This window comes from Carcharodon carcharias, chromosome 21 (assembly GCF_017639515.1).
Source record: "Carcharodon carcharias isolate sCarCar2 chromosome 21, sCarCar2.pri, whole genome shotgun sequence".
NCBI lineage: Eukaryota > Metazoa > Chordata > Chondrichthyes > Lamniformes > Lamnidae > Carcharodon > Carcharodon carcharias.
In genome coordinates this window covers 82,389,078-82,404,867 of record NC_054487.1, presented here as the reverse complement: position 1 = coordinate 82,404,867, position 15,790 = coordinate 82,389,078, and the positions used below count along the sequence as shown (strand labels likewise).

Here is a 15,790-nt window from a genome sequence, read left to right as displayed (position 1 = left end):
CTCCCCTCAGCCAGGGGAAACATTCTTCCTGTATATACCCTGCTGAGCCCTTAAGGATTTTGTAACTTTCAATGAGATCATCTTCTCTTCTTCTAAACTCTCGAAAATACAGGCCCAGTCTCCTCAATCTCTCCTCATAGGACAGTCCTGCCACCCCAAGAATCAGTCTAGTGAACCTTCATTGTACTCCCTCTATGGCAAGTATATCCTTCCTTAGGTAAGGAGACCAGAACTGTACACAATACTCCAGGTGTGGTCTCATCAAGCTTTTATACAATTGAAGCAAGATAGGGAAAAGATGAGGAAAGGCCATTCGAGCCAAGAGATTCTCCTCCTAGTGTTCAAACTCATCCATTTCACCCAATGTCAATCCCACACCCATATCTAATTACTTGATACTCAACTTTAGATTCCACAAACTGCAGAAATCGGCGTCTAAGTTGGATATTTGGATTTCTTTCTGTAGAAACTTGTTTACCCAGAGAGTGAATGTGGAACTCGCTATCACAGGAGGTGATTGAGACCAATAGCTTAGATGTTATCAGAAGGAAACGAGAAGAGTACATGAGAGAACAGGGGATAGGAATAGATGCTGAAAGGCTCAGATGAGGAAGTGGAATGAGACAAGACTTGTGTGGAGTGTAAACACCAGCATAAACTATACTAAAAACCAAAAGGGCTGGAAATACTCAGCAGATCTGACAACATCTTTAGAGAGAGAAAGAGTTAACATTTTGAATCAACTGTGACTTCTTCAGAACACCAGTAAGAAAATAGATAGCAATGAGGGTGAATGAGGTAAAAGAGGACAAATGGAAATCCTGTCACAGGGAAGAGCAGAACTTCTTCAAGGTGGGCATTGAGTCCTGAAGAAGAGTCATATGGACATATGAAACAGCAGAAATAAGCCATTTGACCCTTCGAGCCTGCTCTGCCATTCAGTAAGATCATGGCTGATCTGTTTGTGTTTCGAGTTCCACGTTCCCATCTGCCCTGATAACCTTTAATTCCCTCGCTTAACAAGAATCTATCTAACTCAGCCTTAAAAATATTCAGTGACCCCACCTCCACCAACTCTGAGGCAACACTCGGAGAGAAAAATGTTTTACTCCTCTCTGCCTTAAAAGTGCAACCACTAATTCTAAACAGTGCCCCCTAGCTCTGGACTCACCCACAAGAGGAAACATCCTCTCCAAATCCACCCTGTCAAAACCAATTGGATCTCATATACTTCAATCAAGTCATCCTTCACTCTTCTAAACTTCAGTGGAAACAAGCCCAGTCCGTCTAACCTTTCCTCATGAGACAACCCGCTCATTCCAGGTATCAATCTAGTAAACCTCCTCTGAACCGCCTCAAATGCATTTACATCCTTCCTTAAATAAGGAGACCAAAACTGCACACAATATTCGAGATGTGGTCTCACCAATGTTCTGTATAACTGAAGCATAATATCCTTACTTTCATGTTCAATTCCTCTCAATAAAGGATAGCATTCCATTAGCCTTCTTAATTACTTGCTGTACTTGCAGACTAACTTTTGTGACTCATGCACTAGGACACCTAGATCCCTCTGCACCTCAGAATTCTGCAGTCGTTCTCCATTTAAGTAATACTCTATGTTTTTAATCTTCCTGCCAAAGTGAACAACTACACATTTTCCCACATTATACTCAATCTGCCTACTCACTCAACTTATCTATATCCATCTGAAACTTCCTTATGTCCTCTTCACAACATACTTTCCTACCTATCTTTGTGTCATCTGCAAAGTTAGCTACCATGCCTTCGCTAGTCTCATTTAAGTCATTGATGTACATTGTAAAATGTTGAAACCCCAGCACAGACCCCTGTGGGACTCCACTCATCTCATCACATCCTGCCAATCAGACAAAGACCCAGAGCATACGCTCTGTTTCCTGCCTACCAGGCTAATATGCTACTCCCTACACCATGAGCTTTTATTTTCTGCAATAACCTTTGGTGTGGCACCTTATCAAATGCTTTCTAGAAACCCAAGTACAGCACGTCTATAGGCCCCCATTTATCCACAGCACATGTTCCTCCTTCAAAGAACTCCAAAAAATTGGGTAAACATGATTTCCCTTTCACAAACCATGCTGACTCTTCCTGATTACCTTGGATTTCTCTAAGTGCCCACCTATAACCTCTTTAATGATCGACTTTGACACCTTCCCCACGACAGACATAAGCCAACTGGCCTATAGTTTCCTGTTTTCTGCCTCCCTTCCGTCCTGAATAGAGGGGTTATATTTGCTACTTTCCAGGCTGCTGGAACCTTCCCAGAATCTAGCGAATTTTGGAAAAGTATCACCAACGCATCTATTATCTCATTAGTCACCTCTTTTATGACCCTAGGATCTGGAGACTTGTCAGCCCACAGCTTCATCAGTTTGCTCAGTACCGTTTCCCTAGTGATTGTAATTTCACCAAGTTCCCCTCTCCCTTCCACCTCCTGATTCACAGCAATTGCTGCAATGTTTTTTATATCCTCTATAGTGAAGACAGAAGCAAATATTTGTTCACTTCATCTGCCATTTCCTTATTATCTACTATTAACTCCCCCTTGTCACTCCAGAGGACCAACATTCATTTTACTTACTCTTTTCCTTTTTAAATATCTGTAGATACTCTTGCTATCCATTTTTACATTTCTAGCTAGCTTCCTCTCATTCTCTAATTTCTTTCTCCTGATTAAACTTTTTGTCATTCTCTGCCGTTCTTTATATTCTGTCCAATCATCTGTCCTGCCACTCATCTTTGCGCAGTTCCATGCTTTTTCCCTAAGTTTGATGCGTTCCCTAAATTCTTTGTTTAAGCATGGATGGTGGGTCCTCCCTTTAGAATTTTCCTTTATAGTAGGAATATACTTATTCTAAGTATTTTGAAATACCCCCTTAAATGTCTACCACTAATTATCTAATGATCTATTCCCCAGCCTTGTATTTAAATTTACTTCAGCTAGCTCAGCCTTCATGCCCACATAGTTGCCCTTATTTTAGTTTAAAATACTAGCCTTAGACCCACTCTTCTCCCTTTCAAACTGAATGTAAAATTCAAAGTCATATTCAACTTGAAACATTAACTCTGCTCCTCTCTCTTATTACCAACACATGCTAGATGGGCAGAATAGCCTGTTTCGGTTCTGTGTCTTCTATGTAATTTGGTGGAGTCCCCCACAATCAATTGGATACAGCAGTGTTAATGGTCATGTTACTGGACTAGTAGTCCAGAAACCTGTTCTGATAATCTAGAAAACACAAATTCAGTCTCACCAGGGCAATTTGAGAACTTTAATTCAATTTAAAAAATTTGGAAGTAAAAAGCTGGCCTCAGTGAAAGTGGCTACGAAGCTATCGCATTGTTGTAAAGGCCCAACTGCTTGACGAAATGTCCTTCAGGAAAGGAAATCTGCTGTCCTTACTCGGTCTGGGCTATATGTGACTCTAATCCTACGTGGTTGAGTCTTAACTGACCTCCGAATTGGCCTAGCAAGCCACTCACTCACCTGTATCAGTGGTTCAGGAAGAAGGCGGCTCACCACCACTTTCTCAGGGCAACTAGTGATAGGCAGTGCCAGTGACACTTACATCCCAAGAATGGATTAAACCTCTCAAGTTATCAGCATATGATTTGTGTGTTTGGTGTGTGACTCACCAGCCACACTAAGTATTTGATGGTGTGATAAATGCCTTTAATTAGTGGTTTGTATTTTGACGAGCATCTGTGAGAACTTAAATTGTCAATTGCCAGATTGCGCATGTGTTTTTTGGGATTGAAACATCTGTAAGCTATTTTGATACTTGCCAGGATTCTGGGTAGAACATTCTGAAAATAGACATTGAGGAGGAGAGGAGATGATGGATGCTCTGATCCTTAGTGAGAAAACACTTAACCCATGAAACCACGGTCCACAACTCAGAGTTCCACTTGGGACGGAGTCCTATACAATCTCCTCACAGAACAGGTCTCAGTTGCTGTAAATCCATCACAATTTAGAATCTCCCCAATCTTGCTTCTTTTCATTTCTCTCTCCTTTTTTTGTTCTCTATCTCTTTGTCGATCATAGATTTTTGCAACAGTTCAGGAGGCCTTTTGACCCACCTCTCTAAACAGCTCTCCCTTTATTCCTGTTCCTCTCCCCTTACCCATGACTTTCTAATTTATTCTTTTTCCACATATGCGTTTAATCTTGCTGAAAAGACAGACACGTTGCTGAAACTTTTCGTCTTGCACTCGTCAGGACAAATGCAAGAATGTCAAATTTCAAATGCTCACAACAATTGTAGTATTAATTGTTGTGATAGTTTGAAATTTGACATTCTTGAGTTTTATCCTGATATCGCCGAAGCTTTTCATCTTGCACTTGTGTCTCTCTTTTCAGCAATATTCAAGTTCTGTACTACCAAGTGACTGTTTACGTATCCATTTACCTTTCAAAACTATCATGGAATCTGCTTCTCATATTATTTCTGGCCGGACATCCCACGTCCTCCTCTCTCCGTGTTATTTTGGGATTGATGTTAAATTTACATCCTATAAGTTGTATTTTCCTGTTTACCTTTTTTTTGGAGCCTTAAAAGTTATAAACCCTTCTATCAGATCTCCTCACATCCTTCTCTGTTCCAGGAATGGGAGGGAGATGTTCCGAGAGTGGGAGAACAGGCCCCAGGAGCGAGAGCTACCAGGAGTGGGAGCAGGAGCAGGCTCTTCGTGGAACCGGGCGATTCTGGGATTGGGAGGGGCTCTTCCCGGGGATGGGAGTTCCCGGTGTGGGAGTGGGGGATTCTTTTGCCACTGAATGAGACTGGTTTACAAACCTACAAAGCTTGTCATGTCAGTCTTGACCAATAGCAATAAAACTTCACAACCATCCTGGAACAGTCAGCTCGATTCCAAGCATCTTTCTTGTTTAGATTCTCTGCATTGGTTGAGGCGTTTGCATGGTGACTCTGTCAGTGTGTACTCGCTTGGTTTAGCCATTGGTTGACTCAGGTGCAGCTGCTCAGCGCTTATGAGAATTTAACAATAATTAATCAGGAGTCAAGAGTTCAAATGCCACATGGAAAATTGTGAAACTGATTTGAATAAATGTGGGAAATTGCAGGGCAGCACCAGGAAATGACCCGGAAAGCTACTGGAATGTCAAAAAAAAACCCCAGATGATTCATGAAATCACTGTAGGAACAAGAGGAGGCCATTCAGCCCCTCAATCCTGCGCAGCTATTCAGTGAGATCATGGCTGATCTGTATCTGAACTCTGTTTATCTGCCTTGGTCCCACATTCTTTTATATTCTTGTCTAGCAAAAATCTACTGAACTCAGATTTAAAGTGTTGGTTGAGCCAGCACTTACTGCTTTTTATAGGAGAAAGTTCAACACTCCCCCATCCTTTGTGTGATGAAGTGTTTCCTAACTTCATTCCTTAATGGCTGGATCTAAATCCATAGATCCCTTTGCCCTTCTGTGGAACTAAATAACCAGTAGCATGTTTCAAAAAGTTCGACTAAAAGGCTGGGTTGGTGGAGGAAGGTGGGGGACATTGCTGTGGGGGGGTGAGTATGGAGGGTTTCTGCCCTGAATGCTTACTACAACTCATTTTGTAATTGAGTCCTACAGGAATAATTGGTCCGAATGGAGCTTAGGGCCCCAGGAGGCTGGATTCACATGAGGAATCAAGTCAGGAAATTCCTTCCTGACAGGTGGTGGGTGGTGGGTGGTGGGTGGAGGGAGGGTGCCTATAGTCCTCCTTGGAGCGCTGGCTGCCCCTGACCTACTGCCAAGTGGGTGAGGCTCCCCTCCAGACTGCTACCCTGTTCCCCAATGCCTCTAAGGACCTGGAGGCCAGTTGGAAAGCTCCTGTCAGCCTCCAACAATAGGCCTTAAACGTAAGGTCAGTTGGCTACAAACAACTTGTGGGCGGGCAGCCCTGCCACCCTTACCTCAACCCCTCCCCCTTCCAAACTTAACTCTGGGGAATATGGCCCAGAGAGGCTGGGTGGGTGCAAGGGAGTTAACAAAATGGAGTAAATTTATGCGCCCATCCACATCCATATCTGTTCCCATCGGGGCCTAAAAATTCAGCCCATGGGAAGGCTTCCTGACCACTTTGTCTCCAGGCCCCAGCCAGGACACATGGACACCAACATCCCATAGTCTTGCCTGTGCAACTCAATGGGCAGCGCCTTTACCAGCTGAGCTAGTGGGACCTTTAACAGACTGAAATATCTAATCCAGTGCATTAAGGTTAGAGCAGTGAAGTTGCCGGTTAACTGAATGAAGATGTGTGTCGACCCTGCACTGATCACAATGCCAGGTTCCTAAACACTTCCATTTCCTAAACAGCGAGACGTTTAAATCTGAGGGAGATTCGGACAAATTGGATGGAAGTAAATTTTTCTGTCGTGTTCAAAATTTAAGCACGTGGTGGGGTCATGCTTGCCAACTAACGACAGCAAAAACAATTAGGAGATCTAGGAGGAACTTCTTGTAATAAAACGGCTGGCGAGTGCGTGGGGCAGGCACAGGCTGGAACGTGAAGCATTAACAGGGAGAAGGTACAAGACAAAGGATTCGGGGTTATTACAAACGCAGCAAGGGAAGGTTGTGGACAGGAGAGTTCGATAGGCTGAAAGGAACTGGAACGGAGGGGCTAAAGGGAATTTGTGAATTATAGGGTTGGACGGGCCAAAGGGAATCCTGTGGATAATAGGGCTAGATGGGTGATAATAAATAATAAAAACAGAGAATTCTGGAAAACTCAGCAGGTCTAGCAGCATCTGTGCAGAGGTGTTTCCCTCTCCGCAAACGCTGTCAGACCCGCTAAGATTTTCCAGCATTCTGTTTTTATTTCGGATTTCCAGCACCTGCAGCATTTGGCTTTCACCAGGGCTAGATGGATAGGGGTGTTATATGGGCCGAAGGTTTACTGCCTGAACTAAACATGTTAACCTACCATACAACCTCTTTTTGGATGAAGCTTTGGGATGCGTGGTAAGGCTGAATTCACTTCTTCTCCGATCTGTTCCGCAGGTGACCTGGTTTCTCGGGCGATGCACCACCTGCAGCCGTTGAAGTGGATACAATGCGGGAATGGTACTCCCGTCCATTATAGACAGGGATCACTGCACTGGGAGTCTGAGGCTCTCTACACGCTCTGCTACTTCATGCATTGTCCCCAGATGGAATGGGAGAATCCAAACGTGGAGCCGTCTAAAGTCAGCCTCACCACAGAGAGGTACCGAGCGCAGGGGACACCCTGCTCCTTTAGTCCTAACACCGTTAACATCTGTTTCCTTCGCAGCAGCCAGCTAATAAATGATCCTTCTCAAATCCACCCAGCCCTGTTGGTCTGTAATCGAGGTCTGCCTCAGCAAGGTTAATGGTGTCCACTCTTAAGGAGCCAGGACTATCGCTGGGTGGGCTGACAGTTTTCTGATCGTTTGCCAGGCCTGGGATCTGGCAGAGTGAAGGAACTGAATCAACGCACAGAGAGCCGAGATGGAGCGATGACTGCCACACCTTATACAGAATTCGGCTTCTCCTCACTGTCCGGTTCAGTCGGCTCTTTCCCTCTCGTATTGCTACCAACCGTTCCAGGAACAGAATCATAAGACACAGTTGAAAGAAATGAAGATTAATTCTTGTCTGTGCACGTTTGAGTGGCTTACACATGGTAGTGTTTTCAGTTCAACTTAAATTGAGAATCATGCACCATGAAGTTAAAATTAAACACCCAACTTTGTGAATTGTCAAAATATGAAAGAGGTCAGATTTCTCAGGGTGGCAAATCAGTCCTGAACTATTGACCTGCTAAAGTTAATTGGCCTTTCTGTTCTCTAAGCATCTGTTAGCTTGGATCAGTGGGTCCCACGCCTGACTCTAAACTAGAAGATTGTAAATCTCACACCAGAGACTTGAGCAGATAATCCATGCTGACACTCCCGTTGCTGCACTGAGGAAGTGCTACGCTGTCTTTCTAATGAGACATGAAATAGGGGTATTAAAAGCCCATGGGACTATTGGAAGAGGAGCAGGGAGTTATTCTTGTTTCATGTCCAACATTCATCTAAACCAAAAACAGGTTGACTGGTCATTCACCCCATTTGTTGTTTCGTGGATCTTTCTCTGTGCAACTGACTACACATTGAAAGTTCTTTATTGGGTGTGAACACGGGGATACCTAGACAATGTGATAAAGCTCTGTCTGATTTTCAAACTATTTGTCAGAATATTTGTGTAACATAAACAAAAATACCTGGAAAAACTCAGCAGGTCTGGCAGCATCTGTGGAAGGGAGCCCAGTTAACGTTTCGAGTCCGCATGACTCTTCAACAGTCACGTTGAACCAGACCTGCTGAGTTTTTCCAGGTATTTTTGTTTTTGTTTTCGATTTCCAGCATCTGCAGTTTTTTGCTTTTATATTTGTGTGACATGTTTGAGTGAGGTTTAGAACAGTAAGGATGTGCTGTCATCTACAGGCCATTCCTGGTACAGCCACCGTTGATGGAGTGGATCCGAGTGGCTGCAGCCCACGCTGAGCACCGCAGGAGCTTCTCCATTGACAGTGATGATGTTCGGCAAGCTGCCCGGCTCCTGCTTCCTGGAGTCGATTGTGAACCTCGCCAGTTAAAGTATGACTGTAACTTCAAACTCGACTAACAACCAATGCCCCAAACCCAACACCCCAAACCCAGCCCTACAGAACTACAGTTCTGTTGAAGAGTCATACGGACTCGAAACGTTAACTGTGTTCCTCTCCGCAGATGCTGCCAGACCTGCTGAGTTTTTCCAGGTATTTTTATTTTTCTTTTCCTACAGAACTTACAGACCTGTTAGCCTGACATCAGTAGTGGGGAAAGTGCTAGAATCTATTATAAAGGATGTGATAACTGGACACTTTGACTCTGCCCAATCTATGTGGATTTATGAGAGAGATGAAAAAGCTTTAAACGTGATGTATGTTTACATACAAACCTGTTGGGAGTTTTTTTTGAGGATGTAACTAACAAAACAGATAAGAGGGATCCAGTGGGTATTGTGTATTTTTATTTTCAGAAGGCTTTTGTAAGATCCCGCACAAAAGGTTAGTAAACAAAATTAGAGCACATGGGATTGGGGGTAATATATTGGCATGGATTGAGACCTGGTTAATGGACAGAAAATGACTCCATAGAGTTGGAATAAACAGATCATTCTCGGGTTGGGAGGCGGTGACTAGTGGGGTTCCACAAGGATCAGTGTCCAGCTGTTCACAATCTATATCGATAATTTCTACGTGGGGACCAAATGTAATATTTCCAGGTTTGCTGGTGACACAAAGCTAGGTGGGGTTGTGAGGAGGATGCAAAGAGGCTCCAAGGAGCTTTAGACAGGCTAAGTGAATGGGCAAGATCATGGCAGATGGAATATAATGTGGAAAAATGTGAGGTTATCCACTTTGGTAGGAAAAACAGGTATGCAGAGAATTTGTTAAATGGTGAGAGATTGGCAGGAGCCGGTGTCCTTGTTCATGACTCACTGAAAGCAAACATGCAGGTGCAGCAAACAATTAGGAATGGGGTGCAAACAAAGGGATATTGGCTTTTATTGCAAGTGGATTTGATTACAGGAGTAAAGATAATTTCTATAGACGTCTTGCTGCAATTGCATTGAGCCGAGATAAGGTGACACCCGGGCCTCAATTTTCAGCCGGCTGGGCGGGTGTGATCAGTGGGCCCGGGAGCGGTCGGTATACAGACCACCGACTGCGATCGGCCCCCAGCCGTGATTTTACACCAGGGCTGGCCAGTTAACGGCCAGCCAGCCTGAAACGCGAGCTGAAAATGACAGCGCTGCCGGGGTGGGGGCAGCGGTCAACTCGCGCTATTCTACACCTGATCGGGCGTGTGCCCGCCTGCCAGGTGTAAAATTCAGCCCCTGGGCTACTGTGTACAGTTTCGATCCCCTTACCTAAGGGACGATATACTTGCCATAGAGAGAGCGTGGTGAAGGCTCGCCAGGCCAATCCCTGGCGATGGCGGGAGTGTCTTATGAGAAGAGATTGAGGAGACTGAGGCTAAATTCTCTGGCGTTTAGAAGGATAAGAGGTGATCTCATTCAAACATACAAAATTCTTATCGGCCTCGATGAGGCAGATGCAAGAAGGACGTGTCCCGTCCCCACCCCCCCCGTCCCGTCCCCCCCCCTCCCCCCCAAACAAGCTCCAGGGGGGCCTCTACACCCAGGGATGCAGTCTCAGAATAAGGAGTGGGCCATTTAGGACTGAAATGAGGAGGAATTTTTTCACTCAGGAGGGTGGTGAATCTTCGGAATTCTCTACCCCCAGAGGGCTGTAGAGGCTCAGTCATTGAGCATGTTAAAGACAGAGATTGATAGATTTCTAGATATTGAAGATATCAAGGGATATGGGGATAGAGCTGGAAAATGGCACTGAGGTGTAAGATCAGTTGTGATCTTATTGAATGACGGAGCAGGCTCGAGGGGCCGAATGGCCTACTCCTATTTCCTACATTCCTAAACCCAGCACCCTGAGCCCAAAGCCCCGAACATTGAGAGGTTAGTCTGTGCATGTGACCGTTCGCCTCCCTGTCTCAATGCTCCCTCCCACCCACCCCGATGTTGCTGTATTGGCTCTGTCTGGCCTTGCACATCCCCCCAGGCTTCCTGAGCACCAACCTGCTCCTACTGGATGTTGGGCTGTTTTACCCAACTCACAGTCCTCACATCTCTCAGAGCTAAACAGAGAGGCAGCGGGAAGACGGTGAAACAGAATAGGGAGGAAAGCAGGATAGAGACGAGAGGGAGAAGCAGGAAAGGAGGCAGGAGAGAATAGAGACAGATCAGAAAGAGTGAAAGATTTAAAGGAGGAACAGACAAAGCGAGCTGAAAGGGACAAAGAGGCAACAGAAAAGAGGGAAAGGGAAAAGACGGATATTCTTGGCACTGGAGTATTTGAACGGTGAGGGAAGCTGGTAAGATTGTAGTTATTGCCCCTCCTGAGGGCAGTGAGAGTCACATGTATGTCAGATAAGGAGGGATTTGTAGAAACACGCTCTGGGAGGATTCTTAGTCAAACAAAACAAATTTTATTTACACAAGAGCTCTCATGGCTGTGAGTATCCAGCCAGCCCCTCCTACTTTTCCCCTAGGAAACCTCTCCCTAGAATTTATTCCCCCACACTAGCTGCACATTGGTTGAACAAGTCACATGACCCCCCCTACTCAGTTGAACTGATCTTAAAGTGACAGTTATCACAGGATTACTGGGATTATTACACCGAACTTCACAACATGATGTGGTGGGACTTGAATAGATGGTCCCTGGGTTCCTGGTCCAATATCATAAAGACAGGGCCCCTGTTCCCCTCATGAATTGGGTTTCTTGTCTCCGACAGAGCTGACGACTGCTTCTGTGCCTCCCTGAAACTGGATGCAGCAGCAACTGAGGCCAAGTTTCGTCAAGGACTGGGATTCCGCATGTTGAACTGTGGCAGGACGGACCTGGTCAATCAGGCCATTAATTTACTGGGACCTGACGGTATCAACACGAGAAGTGAGCAGGTAAGCACTGTGACCTTGAAGTATGACGGAGCAGAGTTTAGTTATTGCTTGTTAGATGATGTTTGAGCAACTGGTTGAAAAATATAAATGGCCCCTCGGTTAGTGTGACTTGTATCTCTGACTGTCATTTAATATCCCTTGAATGTGTCTTTCATTAATTCAATGAATTAGCTCTGTTTACAATGTTCGCTTGTAATTATTGCCATGATATCGATTCACAGAAAATAAAATAATTTCTAACTGTGCTAATAGCTACACTAGCAACCAATTGACGACAATCAGTTGAGCTCGTAAAGTGGCTCATTTACACTTGCTAGAAGTGACATACATTGAAAGCAGGGACCCGTTCTCTGCAAACAAAAGGAATCTGTTCAAGGCCTTGAGCTTTTTCTCAATTACCCTGGGAACTTGGGGAACCTATAGTTGCTTTCTCCATGGCAACAACTTGGCCAATCAGTCGACTTGCCAACCAATCAGCATCCTTTTCTCCTGTAGCATAGATTGTCATGATTGTTTGAAATTTGGCATTCTTGAATTTGTCCAGAAAAGTTTTGGCAACGTGTCTCTCTTTTCAGCAAAACAATTTCTGTGGGCTATTTGCTGCGATTGAGAGCATTTTATGAAAGAATCAGTGATGGGAATCTTGTACCTTTCAGATGTTGCTATTGTGTCCAGTTTTGCAGATGAAATTTTTTATATCACCCTTGGGTAGGAATTTTGAAACTTTCCAATTTCTGGACCAATTATTTGAGGGATTTTAACCACAGATAACGTGAAGGAGTTCATCAGCATTTGTTTTCTGTGCAAGGTTAATACAGAGCTGACTGTTACACAGTCTGAAAATAATGATTCTTTAACATGCAGGGTCTGAGTCCACTGATGTATGCCTGTGCACGAGGAGATGAGGCCATGGTCCAGATGTTGCTTGATGCAGGAGCAGATGTGAACTGTGAGGTAATAACAGCAATTGAAGCTACAGCAGGAGACTTTCATTTATATAGCACCTTTCTCAACCACCAGATGTCTCAAAGAGCTTTATAGCCAATGAGGTATCTTTGAAGTGTAGTCATTTGCTGTAATGTCAGAAACACGGCAGCCAATTTGTGCACAACAAGCTCCCACAAACAGCAATGTGATAATAAAGAAATAACCTGTTGTTGTGATGTTGATTTGAGGGACAAATATTGGCCAGGACGTGTGGAGGACTCCCCTGCTCTTCGAAATCTTTTACATTCACCTGAAAGGGCAGGCAGTGCCTCTGCTTGAGATCTCATCTCACCTCCAACAATGCAGCCCCCCTCCGGTAGTGCCCACATTTTGATAATTCTCCCATGAAGCACATTGGGAAGCCTTAACGATATTGAAGGGTCTCTGTAAATGCAGGTTGTCCATTGGTCAGTAAACCATTAAAATGAAGAAAGAAACTGCTCCAAGTTTCAAAAATATTCCTCAAATAACAGGCCAGTGATCTGTCGGGGAGCTGTAATAATCCCCATGTATTGGACCAAACATCACTATTAATTATTTGACACATTATTTAAGGTTCTGATGCTCCAATCTCGCCAGTCCCTCGGATTCGCTGTGTATTCCCAGCTTTTTCTGCTTTGATTTGTTGAATGTGTGTTCTATCATTCACCACTAGTTTTTGTGATTGGACACACAGTTATTTTGTACCATTGACCTGTGTGGAATTGTGCTGCTATAGAATGTTACAGTGTAGATGGAGGCCATTTGGACCATTGCACTGATGTTGGGTCTTATAAGAAAGAAAGTCTTACATTTTATATAGCACCTTTCACGACCACTGGATGTCCCAAAGCGCTGTACATTCAGTGAAGTATTTTTGAAGTGTAGTCACTGTTGTAATGTCGGAAAGAGCTATCCAATTAGCCCAATTTCCCCTGCTCTTTCATCAAAAGCTCCCAAGTTTATCCAATTCGCTTTTGAAAGTTACTGTGGAGCCTACTCTGTGTGAAATGCTGCATTTGTCAACAAAAATATCCTCAAAAATAATTCATTGGTGAAGTGCCTTAGGATGTACCGAGGATGTGCAGATGCAAGTTCCTTCGTTCTCCTCTTCTGCTCTGCTTTTCCTCGTAAACTTCTCAACTTCTCTCCCGTGGCTGGCTGTGAAATAAGGTAATGGATGTTAGTGATGGTGGCCTGTTGTTTTCATGGTCTCATCAGCTGTGAGCTATAATCAGAGCCTTTCTGGATTCCTGCTGCTTGGGTGTGCATGCGGTGGAGCGAGTGTGCATCAGAGTGTGCAAACTCTGACTTACTGACAGCCTCTTCTGTGCCCTTCAGGTTCCCAGCCCATCGCACAAATACCCTTCCATCCCTGTGGAGACACGGCACTGGACTGCCCTCACGCTGGCTGTGCTACACGGACACATGGCTGCTGTTCAGGTAATCCGTGCGCTTCGTTAACATGACCTCTCGGTCTTTAATCTAAATGAGGAAATTAGCTGATCAGTAATTAAGTCACTGGCTGAGCAGAAAGTGCCTGAGTTCATCTGATGGCGCGCTATGTTTGCATTGCTTTATTCTTTCACGGGATGTGGGTGTCACTGGCAAGGCCAGCATTCTGGAACTGAGTACCTCGCTTGGCCACATTGCTGCAGGTCTGGGGTCACATGTAGGCCAGACCAGGTAAGGACAGCAGATTTCCTTCCCTAAAGGACATCAGTGAACCAGATGGGTTTTTACAACAATCGATGATAGCTTCACGGTCACCTATACCGAGACTAGCTTTCAGTTCGAGACTTACTAATTGCATTTAAATTCCACCAGCTGCCAAGGTGGGATTTGAACGCATGTCCCCAGAGAGTTAGCCTGGGCCTCTGGATTACTCGTACGTGGACCGTAGCACTCTGCCATCATCTCCCTTTTTTTGTGCCACTGACTGTGACTGTGAGTGCAAATGATGGATCTATCGACAAAATAGACGTTAGAGGGACTGGAGATAAAAGGGCATCACCTTCCACTAGGGAGACACAATCGGGGACGAGGAAGGTTTTCTATCCACAGATTTTAACTTTCGATTTTTTCCGTCCATTGTTGCTTCATCTAAAAATGCGCATTGCCCTTACCTGACACTCCGCCAGGCGGAATAACACTCTCGGCTTCCTCTGCTCTTTTGTTTCATAGATGAGGGTAAGTTTCCCATTGCTGCACAGTGTGTGACAGTGGATCAGACTAAAAAAATACTCTGCTGTATCTCCATCGCGCAGCGCCGCTCAGTGAGACTTCACACTCAAGTACACGCTCCACACGTTGATTTACCAGCGGTTACAATCGGCTCTGGTCCTGCACACTGGGTTCATAAAGACGATAGGCTGCATTTTACGCCCTGCACCTCCCTCCACCCACCCACCCACACCCTCACACCACCACCAACGTATTTGACCCGTGCGGGGGGGCGGGGGGGGGCGGTGGCGGGGAGGTGGAGGCAAAGCGGCTAGACCAGCAGCTTTCACAGTGTGGGCTGCTGTCGGACAGGAAAAGGGGGGGTAATTTCCTCCTTTTGGAGGGTCCCCTGTCACCATCGGAAGCAAGCCTGCCCCCATGACCTCTCAAACCCAGCCCCCCAGTGCCCCCCGCCCCACCCCACCCTCCAGCCCCTCAGTGGGCTCAGACAGCCAGCCAGGCCTGTCCAGATTCCCAGACTGACCTGCAGGGTCCGCACTCCCATCTTGCTCGGGGTCTGGCTGCAGTCCCAGCAGCGGCCACCGCTCGGTCCTGGTGCTGCTGGGACTCCAGAGCTGCTGGCCAATCGGATAGGCCGGCCGCGCTCTCTAGGGTAGGATTTCCACCCACCCTCCAGATTGGGCCCAAAGTCCCCACTCAGAAACAAGCAAGGCTGCTCCCAGCACAACGGGGCAGCCGGACTTGGGTGGGTGGCTGGTTGGGCTGACGACCAACTTTTCAGTCAGGGGCCGGCAATATGGCGCCCCATAAAATCCAGCCCAGTAAGAGGAGTTTGTGGTCGAGACAGTTTAAGATTAAGGTTTGCCAAGTTGATCCGCACGTGGGGTCTGAATTCGGTGCCAGCTGGCAGGGTGAAGCAGCCATCACTGCCAGCTGTATGAGCCGTGTCCTTTAGTTACAACTCCGATCCCAGTCAGTGGAGCCCTGAGCAGTGCCTCATTGCAGAGAAAGGATGTCCGTTACACCGGACTAGCACCTTCTGACCTTTCAAAGGAGG

The 15,790-nt window shown here is 45.6% G+C and overlaps 1 protein-coding gene across 2 annotated transcripts in view; it reads left to right on the top strand.

The window, feature by feature from the left end:
- The window catches only part of btbd11b (BTB (POZ) domain containing 11b), a 133,482-nt gene that overhangs the window by 83,531 nt on the left and 34,161 nt on the right, over positions 1-15,790 (top strand). For both annotated transcript variants that reach the window (XM_041216494.1, XM_041216493.1), the window contains exons 3-7: positions 7,054-7,258; positions 8,502-8,654; positions 11,418-11,583; positions 12,448-12,537; positions 13,891-13,992. In XM_041216494.1, the coding sequence (XP_041072428.1) occupies positions 7,054-7,258; positions 8,502-8,654; positions 11,418-11,583; positions 12,448-12,537; positions 13,891-13,992 (716 nt within the window). The remainder of the gene's footprint in view (positions 1-7,053; positions 7,259-8,501; positions 8,655-11,417; positions 11,584-12,447; positions 12,538-13,890; positions 13,993-15,790) is intronic.